The sequence below is a fragment of the Schistocerca nitens genome, chromosome 2 (assembly GCF_023898315.1).
Source record: "Schistocerca nitens isolate TAMUIC-IGC-003100 chromosome 2, iqSchNite1.1, whole genome shotgun sequence".
NCBI lineage: Eukaryota > Metazoa > Arthropoda > Insecta > Orthoptera > Acrididae > Schistocerca > Schistocerca nitens.
Genome location: NC_064615.1, coordinates 430,939,930 through 430,961,323, shown reverse-complemented (window position 1 = coordinate 430,961,323; position 21,394 = coordinate 430,939,930). Strand labels below are relative to the sequence as shown.

The window sequence follows — 21,394 nt, the reverse complement described above, 5'->3', positions numbered from 1 at the left end:
AACTGTTTCTGCTGAATGATGTCACTTGTTGCTGTCTGCACCTGTTCAACATTACTGGGTTCCACTGATGGAACTGCTTCTACTGAAATGATGTCACTTGTTGGTATTTGCACCTGTTGAACATTGCTGGGTGCTATTGCTGGAACTATCAACTACTTTTTTTTTAATAATTGAAATCATTTATGTGAATATTTGTATAAACTGATTTTTTGTGTATTAATGTTTGTGAAATATTATGAGACTCTTACCTGCACATATTCGTCATTGCTGACGGTATTGATTGAATTGTTTAACCACATAATACTTGTGTAAACTATTATGTAAAGTCACATGTATGAAAGATTTTGTATTCCTTACTGTATTTTATATATATTAGGTTATTGAAAGGTCAGTGCAAAGCCAAAATTTATCTAATTACGTGATATTTACTTATTAATATTATCTTTTATTTTTGTGGACGAATTTGGTGGTATTTTCACCACCAATGCTGGCAAAAATACCATCAAATTCTGGACCGTGGAGGAAGGGCATATGAAAGGTGGCTACACTGAGCCACAGCGCCAGAGATCGCGCCAGAGAGTATTATTCAGCCGCCTCCACTGGCAGTGCTTATTGAGAAGTAGCGGTGTGCAGTTCTTGTCGAGAAGTCATGGTGGAGAGTGCTTGTCGAGATGTTGTAGTAGGGAGTGCTTGTTCCATGTTTTATGCAGTTGTTTGATGGACTAGACAGCAGATGTTGTTCTAATGGAGATATTGTAATGATTAGAGTGCTTTTCATCAATATATATGAAGGTAACAAAACTCGCTTTTTTTCTCATTATTTTAATGTCTTGAATAATGCGTCAATACAGGTTCAGTCAACAAAGCATCTGGCTTGTGTTCTTGGATTAGAGTGTAATTCTGGTTTTCTTGCGTAGTTATAGTATTTCTATTTTTTTTAATTACTTCAGTATAAATGATATTTAAAATTTCTTGTCTTATTGAAGAAGAGCCGTGCCAGGTGTGTACGTTGAATCACACTTCCACACACAGAACATCTACTCTTGTGCTTTGTTGGCTTCGTAGGTTTTATAGTTGCTGGGGACTTAATTAATTAATTGTATTAACGGAAATTTTCATTTTATTCTTTGTTGTTGTTTTATGCAGTCAGATTGCGTACTAAAACTAGTCAGGGCCAACCGTTTACGACACTTCGTAATCGGACAGACAGCTACGAAAAAATTAAAAAGTATTTGCATTTTTTAAATAATTAAGCCCCCATGCAATGTGTGTGTGTGTGTGTGTTCAGAAATGGCTCTGAGCACTATGGGACTTAGCATCTGACGTCATCAGTCCCAATGTGTGTGTGTGTGTGTGTGTGTGTGTGTGTGTGTGTGCGCGCGCGCGCGAGTATGTGTGTGTCTGTTGTCTATTTTTGACGAAGACATTGTGGGCCAAAAGGTTATTTTGCGACAGTATTTCCGTTGTGCCTATCTGCGACTCAGCATCTCCGTTATATGGTGAGTAGCAGCTATACTATTCATAAAGTTTTGTCACCAATATGACTTTTCCACCACTTTACAACAGCAAATCGCGCCAATAACGACACGTTATCTAGAGATATTCAATGTACTCGTGTTTAGAAATAACACACACTCGTATGAATTTGTAAAATAAACTTAGCACATATGGGCTTACAGCGAAGACGACAAATACGGTATGGAATCTCGCAAGCTCTGCCTGTGACATAGAGGGCGTTTTTGCCTCTATTGAGGCACGGTGCACTTACTGTGTGACCAAGCCATGATATGGTTCCTCAACATGAAATAAGAGGAAGCGGCGTTACAGAACTCGTACAGCTCCAGGCCAACGTTAGCCAATTCGTCCCGTGTGAGGACGGTTTAAGACTCCGTTATTCGCCACGTTCTTCGTCTAAAATGTGGCTTAGTATGTTGCTGTACTTTTACAAATGTCACTGCTAGCATTGTGCTCAGTTTCTCGATATTGCCTTTAAACTACTTTCTATTTAATCTGTCTTTTTGGATAGCCCGAGAGCTAGGTAGCGCATTGGTAAGGCACTGGACTCAATCTCGAAAGGTTGGCGGTTCACTCATGCCTTCCAGACATGTTTCGTAGCTTCTCTAATCGCTTGAGACAAAGGTCGGGATGGGTCCTTTGGAAACGGCAGGGCCCATTTTCTGTCCCGTCCTTCCCCAAATCGGGGTGGTTCTCCGTCTCTAACGATCTCGGCATCGAAGAATGCTAAACACAACAATTTTTGCTTATTCTAATTCTGGAAAAACCGTGGTTCATGTTTCTAAACTGTGTAAGTGTGTTCCTGAGGGTACAGTAATTCTTGTCAGGTAAATGAAACATTCTGCCAGCTAATGACTCTCCTCTTCAAGCCTTCACAGCGGCTCTCTAATTACTCACGGACCAGTAGCACTACCGGAATAAAGAGAGGGTTGCGGAACATTGTGATACCATACAAGGTGTTCCAAAGATGTTCATCCGATTTCACAAGGCTGTACATTTTGAATGAATGGGGATGGAACCGTGCGGTGTATTTTGACTTATGCATCGAAGCTAGAAGATTACCTTGGCTGCAGCTGTAAGCCGGCGTTTTATGTGGTTGCTGGTGCGTCAGCTAACTAGCTAATTAGCTCCTTCATTACCCAATGTGGGTCGCGTCGAGATTGGGGATAGCGGTTATCGCTGAAACAACCGATTTCGGATTATATCGGTTTTCTCGCACGCCAGTTGTTCCTGACTGTTAAAACCGTTACTAACCCTGTTTCGGGAATAACCAATTTGCTGTTTTTTCTATTATTTCCTGTAATAAACATGGAAATTGAACAAAGATTAAAAATTGTAACTCACTAAGTTTCAAGATATATAGAATCAAAATATTTAAATACACAAACAAAAGAAAACTTAGTCCATCCACCATGAACTACTTTTCTCTAAAAGTTATAATTGACTGAATACTAGACCAAATCATCAGTATTCTCCTTTGATACTGTGCTCAGTAGTTATGTTGTAATCAGGGATCATAACACTATACGGGCATTACGGCTAGTGAGTGCTAATGGGTGAAAACTGAGGTTGATAAACTCCAGTTTTCATGTTAATTTGTACGCTTTCAAGGGCTGCAAGCAGATAAGACTTGTAACGTAGACAAGGGAAGCAGATCAGCTAATTTCTATTTTTATTGCAGACAAAGAATGAAGTGATGTTAAGATTCTAATTTATTACTGTTTCATGAGTTCCTTCCTCTTTCGTTATTTCATAGAAATGACAGACAAATCTTTAATCCAATAAAACAAATAAAGAGTTGTACTTCATTGCAACATCACTTAGTAAAAACATTTCCAGAATCGGATTGGTGCCATTATGCAACACAATGGATGTCCGGCGACGACAGAGAGAAACTACCGTATAGACCAGGTTGGGGCAAGTCTCGCACACTGCACTACACGCGTTCCTTAAGCCACGACGCACGGCGGCATGGACACTATCATCTCAACAATGCTGTACCAATTCTTATGCCGTGTGTTTCTTGCTCGTTTCAATCGGTATTGTTATTAAATTAGCACTGATTGCTTTCCATGTTTTCTATACTAAGGAATAATTCAAAGCAATGCAAGTCTTAGAAATAAAAATTACTCATTGAAATAATGTTAATTAAAAAACCAAAAATTTTAGAACTGCTGCTATGGCTACCTGATATTTCGTTTTTCTACTCGCTTATTAGTAATAAGAAATATTAGTACAAAATTGAAAGTACCTAAAACTTCCTAGCAGATTAAAACTGTGTGCCGCACAGGGACTCGAACTCGGGACCTTTGCCTTTCGCGGGCGAGTGCTATACCAACTCTTATTTATTATTATTAATCTCATTTTGTTCGTTTTTGTTCGTTGTATCTGCTCGGGGCGGACGTTGCAAGACACGCGTTTAAATTCTTCGTTGATCAATTAACTCAGTTTTTTTATTACAGAGGGCAGTTAACCCTCTGACCGAACACGTTCAGTTACCGTGGCGGCGTTGAGCTACCCAAGCACGACTTACGACTCCTTCTAACAGCTTCAGTTCTGTCAGTAACTCGTCTCCTAGGTTCCAAACGTCACAGAAGCTGTTCTGCGAAGTTTCATATCAACGCACACTCCGCTGCAGATGAAAATCTCACTCTGGAAACATCCCCCAGGCTGTGGCTAAGCCAAGTCTCCGCAATACCCTTTCTTCCAGGAGTGTTAGTTGTGCAAGGTTCACAGAAGAGCTTCTGTGAAGTTTGGAAGGTAGGAGACGAGGTATTGGCAGAACTGAAGGTGTGAGGACGGGTCGTGAGTCGTGCTTGGGTAGCTGAGTTGGTCGCCGGCACGCTAGCTTAGCTTGTTCGGTCAGAGGGTTAGCTGCCCTCTGTAACAAAAAACTGAGTAACTGGATCAATGATGAACGTGAACAGGTGTCATAGAACGTCCGCCTCGAACAAATGCAACCAACAAAATGAGATCGGCAAGCAAAATTAAGAAAAAGTTGGTAGAGCACTTGCCTAGTTCGAGACTCGGTCCGGCACACAGATTTAATCTGCCAGGAAGTTTCATATCAGCGCACACTCCGCTGCAGAGTGATAATCTTATTCTTGAAAATAGCTATTACAAACGAGACACAGCAAATACCGAAAAATACGGGTTACTCAGTGGGATAACACAGCAAAAAAGACGATGTGCGTTCTTCGTTTCAACAATTCAGTTACGCCGTTTATTAATAGTTGATACGCCTCAACGATGGATCGATCGTAAAGGGCGTAGAGAACTCCGAACTGGTTTTTTTTTTTCCTTCCTTCGCTTTTCTGCCTTCGTTCATATTCATGTGAGACGACGTGGACTATAGAAAACGGGTGAATCTTTTTGAAACATCTGTAGATCTTTCAGGTATGTAGGACGGAACTTTCGATAGGTGTCGCTGAACCGTTTGAGTGCTAACTTTTTTTTTCAAAAAAACTAATGAATTGTTATTTAAATTAATGTTCCAATCAGTGGTAACAATATGAAAAGAATGTATCCCACCGTTTCGTTTTCCAAGGAGTTTGGGGAGCGTGACATACGGGATTCTCTGCCGGCCGCTGTGACCGAGCGGTTCTAGGCGCTTCAGTCCGAAACCGTGCGACTGTTACGGTCGTAGGTTCGAATCCTGCCTCGGGCATGGATGTGTGTGATGCCCTTAGGTTAGTTATGTTTAAGTAGTTCTAAGTTCTAGGGACTGATGACCTCAGATGGTAAGTCCCATGGGTCTCAGAGCCATTTTTGAACAGGATTGTTTGTAAGAATCTCCAGCGTTTCAGAAGACGACTGCCCAGAAACTACAAATATACATACGTCAGTGGATAGGACATATCTCCAAGTTTGTAACTCACACTGCAAGTGTTCAATACGGTCTTAGTTTGTGATGTGACTAACGTCATTTCGTGAGTAGAAGTCGTTGACACGATATGTCTGGGAAGGTGAGAAGACAGCCCGATTAGCGAATCTGGTAATTGGGTAGCCTAATTCGAACTGAGAGTACGGAGGCGAGGGTTGGCAATAAAACTTGAGAACAGTGTAACCTACAGCTGCGATCTGTAAATATAATAACTCTGCTAACCGTTAGTAGGTAACAATAACATGGATCGGTTCGATGTTAACTATAGTGGGACACATACGTCCCGATGGTAGTCAAATGGTTAAGAAGAGAAAGATGTGCCCAAATGAAAATATCCCACTTGTGCCAAGAGCAGATTCGTACCTCTCTTCTGGAGCAGTGCAGGCTGATCGAGGGGTCCCGCAGTTGCCACATGCGGCAGTCGCACGTCAGTTGGACGGAGGCCAGGCTGCGCTGAGTGGCGACAGCCGCCAGTACCGTCCACAAAGGCAGCAGCTGCATCTCAGTGGCGCCCGCCTGCTGAAAGGACACAGAGATCCTCAGCTCTCTCACGGAATCGGCAGAAGGCGGCGAAGACGTGATACCACTACTGTTCACTCTAGTATCACACCGATTCTGGCTCCGGTATCTTCACTTATGGGGGGACGTTCATGAAAAACAAACACTACTTAAAAGATGCACCAAATCCATAATTTCTAAGATACGGCAACGAAATCTTGTACCATGCTTTATACGAAATTAACACATGTACTGTTAAGATCCTTGGATTATATATATTTGACTCTTTTTTTTCTATTGAATTTAAACTTACATTGTCAAAAATTAAGGTAAGTACCCCTTGCTAGGAAACTATTCAAATGATTTCTAAAAAATTATCTCTGTTTAATGTCCTTGCATATAGTAAGCTTTTCTCATGAGATTTTATGATGATATCGAATAGGAGAATTTTAATAAATTTTAAAATATAATTCTGTAGGAATAATATAAAATGCATACAAAATTCCAAGCACTTGCCCCATATCTCAGCCTACACTCAGAATTCCAAAATTGACTCTTGAGACAACATTCATAGGGTTTATAGAAATAAGTGTACAAAATTTCATAATTATAGCTTTCATAAATTTTGAGAAAAATATATATTTACTTAAAAAAAGTAATTTTAGGACATGCAGTTTAAAGTTCAACCTAACGTTGTTTCTTACGTGACCTCTTTAGAAGGCCCCAAATCTGTACTCAGGGTCCACTTTCCCTTCAAGCCTACTCTTTGTGTTTCTTCTTTTCTGCCGTGTTTCCTTTATCAGGTGTTCATCTAACTTTTCAGCTGTAGAGAGACGTTATATTTCTATTTTTTTTCAAGATATCTTCAGTGAAATTTCGTATCTTGAAGTCCATTCTCTTTAATATCTACATCCTCCATACCTTTCCATCATTAAATAAAGAACTGTATCCTAAGTTGCGATGTTGACAGCTGTAGCAGATGAATATGTGGGTTTAGATCGTCGTTTCTATATTAGTGAAGTTAGAAACTACTTCGGATTCTGGGTTTTGGCACGAACACACATTTTTAGAAGTTAAGGATCGGCCAAAAAGCTGTAAGTGGGGTTGACAGCATCCAGGATACAATTTGGAAGCCTCTACTAGTAAATGTAGGGGTTGTTATCCCCCTGAGGCTGGATACACTTACCTCAGCTAATGTGGCACAGAAGATGAATGGGATGTCCATATGTTGTCACCACGTGGAAGTAGGTGGCCCATCTGCACTTTTCATGTCACTTGACAGGTTCCGTCTGATAATCTTCCCATAACACACTTTAAGAGTGTCTGTCATGTTCTAAGTGAGTTTGTTGTGTTCGCCAGTCCCAAATCCATCGTATAACTTTTTGCCCTTTATATCACTGACAAAAGTCACACGTCATATACGAAGCCAAAGTGTATACATCACAGCCGTTTAAATGTATCCTGTGCAAGTTTGCCTGAAAGTATTGAGTGGAATATCTATTCAGCGAGTAAGTATTGAAGTACTGCTTCAAAAAGTGTGTGTGTCAGGAAGATCGCGCCAGTCATTTAATTACTTTTCAGGAACATCTGTTGCGATTTCATCACTGAAACTTTGAGAACTTATTGTTCATTAATTTGTACTAATATACAAAAAATAAATAAAAAATTAACATTTTCGTTCAATTCCATTAACGTCTCTCATTACGATAGTTCCCTCAATTTACTTAGTTACGTATTCGATTTAGACCATAGTCACATAGACAACAGTAATGTTTGTGATGCTTCTGGCGTCTGATCTGCACAAACGACTAGTTTTCCGGCTCCTCACGTGACAATGTCACACTTTGCGATGATCAGTGGCACATTTCTAATTCGTATTCATAGTTGATTACAGCAATTCCTTTGTTTTCAAAGTGAATCAGTAGCTGCAGTGCCAGTGTGTTGTAATTTGGTATAATACACGCTGTTGCTCTCTTTAGATTTTTGTGCTTTCTTCTGTGCTTGTGGAGGTGGGATAAGGTGTGATTGTATGCACGAATTTTTCCTGTTTCATGCGGGCTGAGAGTTTTTGATTCGGTTTAACTGTGTTTTAAGATATTTTATTGCCCATTTTATTAGTGTAAGCCTTCGGTTAATTTCGATGATTATTTGGCATTTTCATACCTTTCCAGATAATGATATATCCTATTAACATCTGTATTAATGGCCAGAGGTACCATGAAGTTATCTCCACTGTTCCTGCAAAATAATAAAAAATTGCAAATGCAGGCTACCTTATTTTTTGCTTCAGACAGACAACTAGAACCACAATTTCCCTTCATCAGGACATGCTCTTTATCTTTTGAATATGGGTAATATATTTCACAGCGTGGCAGTGTCGCTTCGGACATATGAGCAGTAAAGATGAGTAATCTCATTTCTCACTAAGAACATTTCATCATATACGTATTCTTAAAACATCGAAAACGCTTTGTATCAAAGGCACATTGAATCTTGTAATGGAGTGAGTTTAATCACGCAGAATCACCCAGGAGTATTCTTCACAGATGAATCACCTAAAACATGAACCGCAAATTTTATGGAAATGAAAAGTGTTATTGATGTACAGTTTTCACGGAAAGAATTGGTAGTCAGGAGATCGAATTGTTAAGCCGAACAACAAATTGTAATAATACTTAGAAACGGTATTTTTTGTGCTAACATATACTTTTTCAAATGGAACAATGCCTGTTGACATCAACAAACTAAAAAGTACTCAAAATTAGATTTTCTGTGATGTTTATTGCAGGAATCTAATGCGAGTAGTTCACGACGTATCGTACACTGGAAAGCTTCCACTCCGACACTTGTTTGTGACATTCAGTCTGTGTTGTTGGTAGGTTCGATGTCGCTATGTCTGCTTACAGTGTGCTTGTGTGTTCCTTGAGTGCAATGCGACTTGCTGGTGTGTGACAGTCCAGCAATAAGTCTTAAGTGAACGATGGGGTTAATCAACGCAGAAAAAGCCTAAATGCTTATGGTGTATGGAGAGTGTAGGAAGAATACAGTTCGTTCTTGCACGAAGACTGCGGCAAGCTATAAACGTCAACCAACTCGGCACATATTCATCAATGTCTACAACCAGTTACGTGAAAGTGATAGTGTAACACCTAGACAACGTAACAGAAGGGAATAAGTGACGTCAGAAGAATGGAAAATTAATATTCTTGCTGCTGTTGCAGTCGATCTGCGCGTTAGCTCAGCGCAATCACATGAGGAAGTGGCATGAGGCAGGTATCTTACTCATTCTCCATCGACATAGGTTCCATCCCTAACACATCTCTCTCCATCAAGAGGTGCTTGGAAACGATTATGAGAATCGTGTTCATTTCTGTACATGGACATTAAGACAGGATACTCCAGATGTATCATGTATCTTGTTTAGTGATGTAACCATAGCTACCTATCAGGACCAGGTAAACTATTGGTATGTTGACGATCCCCGTTGGCTGCTTCAGGTGGAGCATCAGCGCCCATAGAGTGTAAACGTGTGTTTTTAGTGAACCGTCAGCTCAAGGGACCGTTTTTCATAGATGAAACGCTGAACACTCACAAGTATCGCAGCCTACTGACACATCATCTTCCACGAATGCTACAAGACGTTCCTCTGCAGCCTAGGAGGAACCTGTGGTACCAACATGATTGCCGTCTAGCCCATAGCGTACGACGTACTAAGTATACCTACACGAATTATTTCCTAATCGTTGGATAGAACACATTGAACCTTGGCCTGCCTGTTCGCCGGATTTTAGAGACCTGTGGACATCTTTCTGTGGGGAAAGCTGAAAGATGCTGTCCACAAGCGAAGTCTAATGCTTAGATCAGATAAACAGATCTCACGTAATACTGTATAAATTTTGTCGAACTGAAAGGGTAAAGAAATCTGGGCCGGCCGTTGTGGCCGAGCGGTTCTAGGCCCTTCAGTCTGGAACCGTGCGACCGCTACGACCGCAGGTTCAATCCTGCCTCGGGCATGGATGTGTGTGATGCCCTTAGGTTAGTTGGGTTTAAGTAGTTCTAAGTTCTAGGGGACTGATGACCTCAGATGTTAAGTCCCATAGTGCTCAGAGCCGTTTGTAAAGAAATCTGCTACTAAAACTCAGAGTGAGCTTCAATCCATAGGCCCTTTGTTTTTTCATACCAACTACACCCGATGATATGTAACGACGTATTACTATCCCCTTCTTGGACATCTCCACTGAAATGCTAACACGTGTGCAGCATCGGACGGGAAGCGCGTATTGCCGCTGGCGGTAGTCAGTCTGAACACAACCGCGGCTGTCAGTTATCTCGTTACTGGTCAGAATCCATATAAATAGCGTATGCATTTGTGTTATTGTTTCGTGTACAAGTGTCTGTGTGGGAAGTTTTCAAAATACGATATCTCTCAAACGACTCGCACTAGAATCCTGCAACAAACATCACTGACATTTTGATTTACCCCACTTCTAGTTAATGTTAACAGACAATAATCCATTTATAGAAGTGTTTGTTTGCATAAAAGAAACTTCCTCAATATTAATACAATCTCTTTTTTGGCTAACAACACGAGTCCCTAATTAGCAACCCATTCTGTGAGAACCGTACATCAACAGCACTTTCCACTTCCGCAATATTTGCAATGTAAGGTTTACGTGACACACCCCATAAATGGTCGATTCGTGTTAACATGACCGCCACATGTGTGGGACGTCAACGTGCAAGAACCACTCACAGACGGCACGTAGCAGCACTAGCAGTGGAGAGAGTATATAAAGCGGGAAACAGTGCTGTCGTTCTCCTAACGCCGAAACAGAGCGATTTATCTGACGTTCAAAAGGATGAAATAATTTGCTTTCGCTCCACGGGTGGAAGCATTTCCAAAACGGCAGATTCCGTAAATTGTTCGCGTAGTTAAAATATGCCGTGCATGTTAAAATGGCCCTGTCGAAAACGGGCGCCCAGGAGTGATGTAGTACGGACTATACATGACACAGGTGAATGACAATTGCGAAGATGTGTACAGGAGAGTGGAGCGCAACTAATGAGCAACTGGCTGCTCAGATGAACCAAGGGGTTACCAAAAGTGTCCCCAACACCCTTCAGCGAACGTTGCTGCTTATGGGTCAATGCATTAGGGGCCTGGTTCGTGCATCCATACTGACTGATGGGCAATCGCAAAGAAGGCTGGAATTATCACACCAGTACCTCAACTGACCTGTAGATTAAAACTGAAGAAACTGCAAAAAGGTGGGAATTAAAGGAGATGGGACCTGGATAAACTGAAAGAACCAGAGGTTGTACAGAGTTTCAGGGAGAGCATAAGGGAACAATTGACAGCAATGGGGGAAAGAAATACAGTAGAAGAAGAATGGGTAGCTTTGAGGGATGAAGTAGTGAAGGCAGCAGAGGATCAATTAGGTAAAAAGACGAGGGCTAGTAGAAATCCTTGGGTAACAGAAGAACTACTGAATTTAATTGATGAAAGGAGAAAATATAAAAATGCAGTAAATGAAGCAGGCAAAAAGGAATAAAAACGTCTCAAAAATGAGATCGACAGGAAGTGCAAAATGGCTAAGCAGGCATGCCTAGAGGTCAAATGTAAGGATGTAGAGGCTTATTTCACTAGGGGTAAGATAGATACTGCCTACAGGAAAATTAGAGAGACCTTTGGAGAAAATAGAACCACTTGTATGAGTATCAAGAGCTCAGATGGAAACCCAGTTCTAACCAAAGAAGGGAAAGCAGAAAGGTAGAAGGAGTATATAGAGGGTCTATACAAGGGCGATGTACTTCAGGACAATATTATGGAAATGGAAGAGGATGTAGATGAAGATGAAATGGGAGATACGACACTGCGTGAAGAGTTTGACAGAGCACTGAAAGACCTGAGTCGAAACAAGGCCCCCGGAGTAGACAACATTCCATTGGAACTACTGGCGGCCTTGGGAGAGCCAGTCCTGACAAAACTCTACCATCTGGTGAGCAAGATGTATGAAATACCCTCAGACGTCAAGAAGAATATAATAATTCCAATCCCAAAGAAAGCAGGTGTTGACAGATATGAGAATTACCGAACAATCAGTTTAATAAGCCACAGCTGCAAAATACTAACACGAATTCTTTACAGACGAATGGAAAAACTAGTAGAAGCCGACCTCGGGGAAGATCAGTTTGGATTCCGTAGAAATACTGGAACACGTGAGGCAATACTGACCTTACGACTTATCTTAGAAGAAAGATTAAGGAAAGGCAAACCTACGTTTCTAGCATTTGTAGACTTAGAGAAAGCTTTTGACAATGTTGACTGGATTACTCTCTTTCAAATTCTAAAGGTGGCAGGGGTAAAATACAGAGAGCGAAAGGCTATTTACAATTTGTACAGAAACCAGATGGCAGTTATAAGAGTCGAGGGACATGAAAGGGAAGCAGTGGTTGGGAAGGGAGTAAGACAGGGTTGTAGCCTCTCCCCGATGTTATTCAATCTGTATATTGAGCAAGCAGTAAAGAAAACAAAAGAAAAATTCGGAGTAGGTATTAAAATCCATGGAGAAGAAATAAAAACTTTGAGGTTCGCCGATGACATTGTAATTCTGTCAGAGACAGCAAAGGACTTGGAAGAGCAGTTGAACGGAATGGATGGTGTCTTGAAGGGAGGATATAAGATGAACATCAACAAAAGCAAAACGAGGATAATGGAATGTAGTCGAATTAAGTTGGGTGATGTTGAGGGTATTAGATTAGGAAATGAGACACTTAAAGTAGTAAAGGAGTTTTGCTATTTGCGGAGCAAAATAACTGATGATGGTCGAAGTAGAGAGGATATAAAATGTAGACTGGCAATGGCAAGGAAAGCGTTTCTGAAGAAGAGAAATTTGTTAACATCGAGTATAGATTTAAGTGTCAGGAAGTCATTTCTGAAAGTATTTGTATGGAGTGTAGCCGTGTATGGAAGTGAAACATGGACGGTAAATAGTTTGGACAAGAAGAGAATAGAAGCTTTCGAAATGTAGTGCTACAGAAGAATGCTGAAGATTAGATGGGTAGATCACATAACTAATGAGGAGGTAATGAATAGGATCGGGGAGAAGAGGAGTTTGTGGCACAACTTGACCAGAAGAAGGGATCGGTTGGTAGGACATGTTCTGAGGCATCAAGGGATCACCAATTTAGTATTGGAGGGCAGCGTGGAGGGTAATAATCGTAGGGGGAGACCAAGAGAAGAATACACTAAGCAGATTCAAAAGGATGTAGATTGCAGTAGGTACTGGGAGATGAAGAAGCTTGCTCAGGATAGAGTAGCATGGAGAGCTGCATCAAACCAGTCTCAGGACTGAAGACCACAACAACAACAAACCTCAACTGGTCGTCCACAGGCGGCTACAGGTGGCTTTTTTAGATGAATCACGTTTTATGCGCCGTCGGACAGATGGACGTTGGCACGTACGGCTTGAAACAACTGTAAGCAAATAAAGACTGGAAAGTAGCACAGGTCACACCAATAATCAAGAAAGGAAATAGGAGTAACTCATTGAATTACACAGCCATATCACTGACCTCAATTTGCAGTAGGATTTTGGAGCATATACTGTACTCGAACATTATGAATCACCTTGAAGAAAATGACTTATTGTTACTTATTGATACATAACCAACACAGGTTCAGAAAATATCGTTCTAGGGCAACACAGCTAGCTCTTTATTCCCATGAAGTAATGAGTGCTGTCGACAAGGGATCTCAGATCGATTCCATATTCCTAGATTTTCAGAAGGCTTTTGATACCGTTCCTCACAAGTGACTATTAAATTGCGTGCATATGGAGTATCGTTTCAGTTGTGTGACTGGATTCGCGATTTCCTCCCAGAGAGGTCACAATTAGTAGTGATAGATGGAAATTCATCGAGTAGAACAGAAGTAATATCTGGCGTTCCGCAAGGTAGTGTCATAGGCCCTCTACTGTACCTGATTTACATAAGTGATCTAGATAATGATCTGAGCAACCCCCTTACATTGTTTGCAGATGACGCTGTAATTTACCGTCTAGTAAAATCATCAGACGATCAATTCCAATCACAAAATGATGTAGAGAGAATTTCTCTATGGTGCGAGAAGTGGCAATTGGCACTAAACAAAGAGAAGTGAGAGGTCATCCACATGGGTACTAAAAGAAATCCGATAAATTTTGGGTATACGATAAATCGCACAAATCTAAGGGCTGTCAATTCGCCTAAAAACCTAGGAATTACAATTACGAGCAACATAAATTGGAAAGACCACAGAGATTATATTGTGGGGAAGGCGAAACAAAGACTGCGCTTTGTTGGCTACTGGAAGATTGCTGCCCGCCGGCCGCTGTGGCCGAGCGGTTCTAGGCGCTTCAGTCCGGAACCGAGCTGCCGCTACAGTCGTCGGTTCGAATCCTGCCTCGGGCATTGATATGTGGGACGTCCTTAGGTTGGTTAGGTTTAAGTAGTTCTAAGTGCGACTGCTGGCGCATCTGATTCTCTCTCTCATTACAGCTCCTTTTATACACGATTGTTATGCGCAGTCACTGACGTTTTGCTGTCCAGCGCCATCTGTCGGACCTTTTGTGAACTTTGTTTTTTTTCGGTTCTAATAAAACCCCATGTCATTCCAAGCATGTGTATCAATTTTTACCTCTTTATCTACATTATTCCATGGTTTATTAAGTTTTCAAATTTATACGGACTTTTTGATCACCCGGTATATGAGTAGGCCGTGCGACGGCTGTTAGCGATGAAAGAAAACAGCGTTGCTAAGTAGAGTTGTGTACTGCATTCATGAGCCTGTAATTGCACAGGCTCAAGAGGAGCGCAGTTAGTTCTCACACGCTTCTCGCGAACAATCGAGATAATGCGAAGTAACTATCGAACAATTTCGTATCGATACTGACGAACTGATACCAAGAATGCTCAGTCGACGAGGCCAAGAATCAAAGACACGCACAGTGCGAGATCGAGGTAATGGGACCAATCGCATTTCAGTTACGACTTGTCGTTGCTGAAAATGTCGGAAGGGTGATACTACATACTACCACACACAAAAGGTTTCTGGACGGTGGTATATGCACTATACGAACAACTAGATGCTTAATGAGCGATGAGGGAAGAAATACTGGTTCACATATATGTGTTCGCTGGAGCACACACGAGCGAAGGTGCGCTTCTTCGTGGCTGGGCCGCCGAACGATGCGAAAAATGAGGGCAGGTTCTTTTTTTGATCTGTCAGAATGGGGGAGTACACTACCATACATCAAAAATTAGCGTCAGAGTCGATTCCAGACAATTAAGTGTATACGTGTAGAATCCCGCACTCTTCCGTGTCTTTGCCAGTGCAACTGTAAACATGAGAGTTGGATTAAAACTTTATGTCTCGTTGTCAATATATTTGTCGATGAGTCACTGGTGAACTTAGCCAGGAATGCAAAATATCCTTCTATGCAGCCAACAACTAGATGAACCTTACCTAGTCTCTGTTGCCTGAAACAAAACAGATTACTGGATTTGGAAGTACTAATTCTTCTCCTGTGACTACGTTCTTCACGCCTTTCTTGCTTCCACCATCTTGTTCAGCCGTTCATATGAGATATTTCTTTTAGTTCTTTTTCTGTGCCAGCTACAGTTTTGATTTTCTTAGTTGTGTTCCAAAAATACTGTTAATCTTGCTAGCATTTTCTTTATGTCTTATTACACTTTTTTAAGAAACCCTTCCGACCCACTCAATGATAGTTCACGACTACCATCCGCAAAAGCAGTGTAAACTGCTCGTGAGTGCCCGATAGAAGCACTATGAAACAGCACAGTTCATCTCACCGACCGAATTACGAAACCAAGGGCTTATGACCTGAAGCGCACTAGCATCAAAAGAGAAAACTCATTACACTCTGCAACTGTATTTTAGTAGCATATTTCATTACCTTTATTTCAGTTCTACAGCATTTCCAGGGTATTACGTGAGATCTGTTAAACTGATGGAAACATTAGACTTCACTTTTAGCGCAAGAGAAGAAGAAAATGAGTGAAATACAGGCCTCTAGCAACATAACATACGAAATACATTCTCTAATGGTTTTCCGATCATTAAAATATTTCAATTCAGGGAGTATGTCATTACCGATGGATGATAAAGTTTTATTAGAAGACGTCAATATTCTTCGCCATGTAACTACTTATTTCAAAGAAATATCTCATTAAAGACAACGTGAGACAGGAAAGGTACTTGTTTCAAGAAATAGAATTACACTGTTGGGGAGGTTTCATACTTGTTGGTGCATGTAATTTTACACAACGACGTCTGACTTTGCTCATAACCACTTGTGGGAAGATGTGGACGATGCATCAACTAATACACTAAACCTAAAGCCACCTAGAATTCTGTTGTAATTACAGGACACTGAAGCGAGCGTCTTCCCTGCTGGAAGACGACGAAGCAAGCAGGCAACTGCTGGCAGACAAATGCAGTTACGCTACTACTGCTATGGATTTCGCTTTGGTCGTTGCAAACCTTGGTTCTTCGTAGCTGCCGATGCTGTGCCGCTGCTGTTTCTCATACTGGGAAGCGACGTCCACTTTCCTTTCAGTAGATCGGGTGTACAAGGCGCTGGTTTGCCGGGGTCCACGAGGAAATGCACCCGCCCCCTCCCCATCCCCGCCACCCCCGCAACGAGCTTGTGACGTCACACTATCCGGCTTGTCCGCCACACTTCGCGAACGCTCGCCTCCGTGCAAGAAGTCCCACGGCAAATGAATCCGTAATTGCAAGAGTATCCACTGAAGGTCAAGGTCTTAACTTTGTCGCGTGCTGTGGAGACCTTACAAGCATTTCAACGTACAGTGGAAAGTTTTTACACTCGTCTGGGTTACTCGCTGCCCGCCGGAGACGGCTGCTGGCACTCGTACGAGCTGCAGTCTCACGTGCTGTGACGCACGTGCCGCTGCCTGTGCTTCTCGTGAGCCTCGGGTATGCGGAGTGACGTCGACTACGACTCGGTGCTTTTTTCGCGTACGGCGCCGCCACTCGGTTATTCCCCTGTCAGAAGGAAATCGCACGGCGCCAGAAGCAGCGGGTCAAGGCTTCATCGCGAAGCTCGGCTTCTGCTGGTCGCCTTGCCTGTCGGAGAGTTACTGCTGATCATTCACAGTAGAGCCAATCAAACCCTCAGCACATATGTTCGTAAAAATTGATAAACACGAGATATCTTAGCCAAAAATAACTGTAACACTCCGTTTCGGAATGTATGTGCGTTGGCTTAAGCCACACCTAAAATACGCTACTGGCCATTAAAATTGCTACATCAATAAGAAATGTAGAGGATAAACGGGTATTTATTGGACACATATATTATACTAGAACTGACATGTGATTACATTTTCACGCAATTTTGGTGCATTGATCCTGAGAAATCAGTACCCAGAACAACCACCTCTGACCGTAATAAAGGCCTTGATACGCCTGGGCATTGAGTCAAACAGAGCTTGGATGGCATGTAAAGGTACAGCTGCCCATGCAGCTTCAACATGATACCACAGTTCATCAAGAGAAGTGACTGGCGTATTGTGATGAGCCAATTGCTCGGCCACCATTGACCAGACGTTTACAATTGGTGAGAGATATGGAGAATGTGCTGACCAGGGCAGCAGTCGAACATTTTCTGTATCCAGAAAGGCCCATACACGACCTGCGGTCGTGCATTATCCTGCTGAAATGTAGAGTTTCGCAGGAATCGAATGAAGGGGGGAGCCACGGGTCGTAACACATCTGAAATGTAACGTCTACTGTTCAAAGTGCCGTCAATGCCAACAAGAGGTGACCGAGACGTGTAACCAATGGCACCCCATACCATCAGGCCGGGTGATACGCCAGTATGGCGATGACGAATACACGCTTCCAATGTGCGTTCACCGCGACGTCGCCAAACACGGATGCGATAGTCATGATGCTGTAAACAGAACCTGGATTCATCCGAATAAAATGACATTTTGCTATTCGTGCACCCAGGTTCGTCGTTGAGTACACCATCGCAGGCGCTCCTGTCTGTGATGCAGCAAGGGTAACCGCAGTCACGGTCTCCGAGCTGATAGTCCATGTTGCTGCAAACGTCGTCTAACTGTTCGTGCAGATGGTTGTTGTCTTCCAAACGTCCCCATCTGTTGACTCAGGGATCGAGACGTGGCTGCACTATCCGTTGCAGCCATGCGGATAAGATGCCTGTCATCTCGACTGCTAGTGATACGAGGCCGTTGGGATCCAGCACGGCGTTCCGTATTACCTTCCTGAACCCACCGATTCTATATTCTGCTATCAGTCATTGGATCTCGACCAACGCGAGCAGCAATTTCGCGATACGATAAACCGCAATCGCGATAGGCTACAATCCGACCTTTATCAAAATGGGAAACGTGATGGTACGCATTTCTCCTCATTACACGATGCATCACAACAACGTTTTACCAGGCAACGCCGGTCAACTGCTGTTTGTGTATGAGCAATCGGTTGGAAAATTTCCTCATGTCACCGGCTGGTGTGGCCGTGCGGTTCTAGGCGCTTCAGTCTGGAACCGCGTGACCGCTACGGTCGCAGGTTCGAATCCTGCCTCGGGCATGGATGCGTGTGATGTCCTTAGGTTAGTTAGGTTTAAGTAGTTCTAAGTTCTAGGGGACTGATGACCTCAGATGTTAAGTCCCATAGTGCTCAGAGCCATATTCCGCATGTCAGCACGTTGTAGGTGTCGCCACCGGCGCCAACCGGCGCCAACCTTGTGTGAATGCTCTGAAAAGCTAATCATTTGCATATCACAGGATTTTCTTCCTGTTGGTTAAAATTCGCCTCTGTAGTACGCCATTTTCGTGGTGCAGCAATTTTAATGGCCAGTAGTGTACGTCGCCGGAAAAGAAGTCTGACCAATCGTACCAGTGGGACATTGAAATGGTAATTTTTTATTGTTTGTAAACCGTTACTTACATGACCATTTGCTTGATGAGCATAACGCTCATTTACAAACAAGGTTTGTACGCAGTAATTATTGACGTAAAATATTTGATGTAATGGAAGGAGAGATCAATAAAGTGAGTTGCCGGGATAATCTCATTAGAATGACTCTTGTAAACCACCTAAGAATGTTCCGCAACGGGTTTGGCCGTCTGCACAATTACACAAATCGCTCCCGCCTCCAGATGTTGTTGCACAACCCGCATCCTGAATGACACCATTTCTGTTAACCACAACTCCGTCGGTTGGTGGTCGCGAGGACTTCAGATGTGGACTGCGTACTAGATGGTGATAGTAGGACGGTCTCTCTTGCCATTCTCACTGTCAATCCTTAAGCTCTTCAAACACATCGTGTAGTATATGCAGGTCTCATTGTCTTCAGCTACCGATTCAGTACCAAATTATTCCTGTGGTGGAGTGATAGGCAAATATTTGACAGAAAGGATTATAGTTACGGAATCCATCGAAATATTCCACTGATAACTTCATAGCTTCATTTTACCAGGGCAACAAAAGGAAACTTCACAAGGCAAGATCGCTAGAAGAAACATTTCTTTGGATCACGTGTTTGGACAGAGTTACGGTGCCGTCATCGGGTCTTATGCTTTAAAATATTACAACATATTGTCCATCACTGTTGCAAGTCATTTCACGTTGGTTGCGCACTTCCCAGTTTCATGAAGATCTCTACATATACTTGCATGTACTGGGAAGTGTATATGCAATGTGAAACGAAGTGCAACACTGATGGACAATATATTGTAATATTTTAAATCGTAAGATGCGATGACGTCTGCGTAGCTCTGTCGAAACAGGTCATCCAGTAACTTGTTTTTTAGCGATCTTGGCTTGTGAGGTTTTCTTCAGTTAGCAGATCGCCCTCGTACTGACAATGTCAGGAATCTGCAGCTTCTCATCTTTAAGGACCAAACTATGATCGTTCCGCGAATCAGTCTGAAACGCAGGCCACTGCTCATACACACGCCAGAAAACGACTTTAATGAGAGGAATGGAGGAGACAAATAACTTAAATACTGTGAAGTAACGATGTAAAAAAAGGGAGGAGGAAGAAAACAAGAGGAGCGAGGGCTCAGATAAGTGTAAAGTCCCTAAGATTCTATTACTTTTTGAGGTCATCGTAACCATAACGCAGCGGTGAACGTCTGTTCAGTCACTGTGCTGGTCTACGAATCCCTTGATATTACTGAAACGAATTAATCATACCTCAAGAGAAATTCACAAGGCAGCACTGAAAAACCAATCTAAAATTAAAAAGAAAAAGGGAAAAAGAAAAAAAATGTTCAACCTGGGGTAACAATCAAAAAGCAAATTGATACCTAAGAAAGATTTACGTAAACTTAAGGTACTAACTACATTAAAACCAAGGATTCTGCGTGAATTCCCCCTAATCTGTTAACTTGAACACATGCTTGATATTAATACGAAAAATATTTTGCGTAGTCTATCGACTACTGTATAGGTTAACTCGTTGATGAATTAAGTATAACGACACTCTATAGGACACCACAGGTGTGTCACGTAGCAAACGCAGTGTACTACACCACTTCCTGTACCCTTTCATGTAGGAAGGAAAACTGACAATACCCCTCTCTACGAATTCGAGTTTCACTTACTTTATGGTTGTGGATAACACATAAGGAGTCGTCCGTTGTAGGAAGTAATAAGTTTCTTCACTCTTGGAACTTGTGCTGTAGCAATTCTTTAACCTAAATCTCTGTGCATGCACCACGCCTCACTTGTACAGTTCCTATCCTACAAGTGTACAATGTGAGTTCTGCCGTAGACATTGTTGCACATGCACAGTAACCACTTTCCAACAGAGAATTCCACTCAGCTGTGTTATTATTCGCGAAATGGCCACACAGCTGACTACGTTTTGTGTTATTGACTTAGTGAAGCCAGTACTGTTGACTTAGTGCACTGTGTACTTTGATGCAGATTTAATAGTAGATAGACGTTGTCTTACAAGAGGGTGGTATCGACACTTCCAGGACAGTCAAAGTGAAAAAAATATATATATGATGGATCGCAGATTTCCGAGGAAGACGATAAGAGAATCTGGGAGTTTTTCAAGCAGATCACACCGACACCTAGTCGTCGATGTGTCATTCTTAAACTCACTATTTGGTGACTTATAACAACGGAAAAATGAAACAACACAGAGTGCAGCTTCTGCAGGAATTTGCCTGAAATGCCAAAGGGAGCAAATTCACTGAAGAGCCAAAGAAACTGGTACACCTATCTAATATCGTGTAGGCCCTCCGCGAGCACTCAAAAGTGCCGCAACACGAGGTGGCATGGAGTCGATTAGTGTCTGAAGTAGTGCTGGAAGGAACTGACACCATGAATCCTGCAGGGCTGTCCACAAATCCATAAGAGTACGAGTGGGTGGCGATCTCTTCTGAACAGCAGGTTGCAAGCCATGCCAGATATGCTCAATAATGTTCATG

The 21,394-nt window shown here is 42.2% G+C and overlaps 1 protein-coding gene across 4 annotated transcripts in view; it reads right to left on the bottom strand.

Annotated features, from left to right (window-relative positions):
* Window positions 1-21,394, bottom strand: part of LOC126236298 (macrophage mannose receptor 1-like) — a 74,133-nt gene that overhangs the window by 46,803 nt on the left and 5,936 nt on the right. Inside the window, exons 1-2 of one of the 4 annotated variants that reach the window (XM_049945491.1) lie at window positions 7,083-8,024; window positions 5,762-5,914 (exon numbers count right to left, since the gene is read on the bottom strand). In XM_049945491.1, the coding sequence (XP_049801448.1) occupies window positions 5,762-5,914; window positions 7,083-7,121 (192 nt within the window). In that variant the 5' untranslated portion in view covers window positions 7,122-8,024. Of the gene's footprint in view, window positions 1-5,761; window positions 5,918-7,082; window positions 8,025-21,394 lie in introns of those variants that run through there. The other 3 variants (XM_049945490.1, XM_049945492.1, XM_049945493.1) reach the window with 3 other exon arrangements.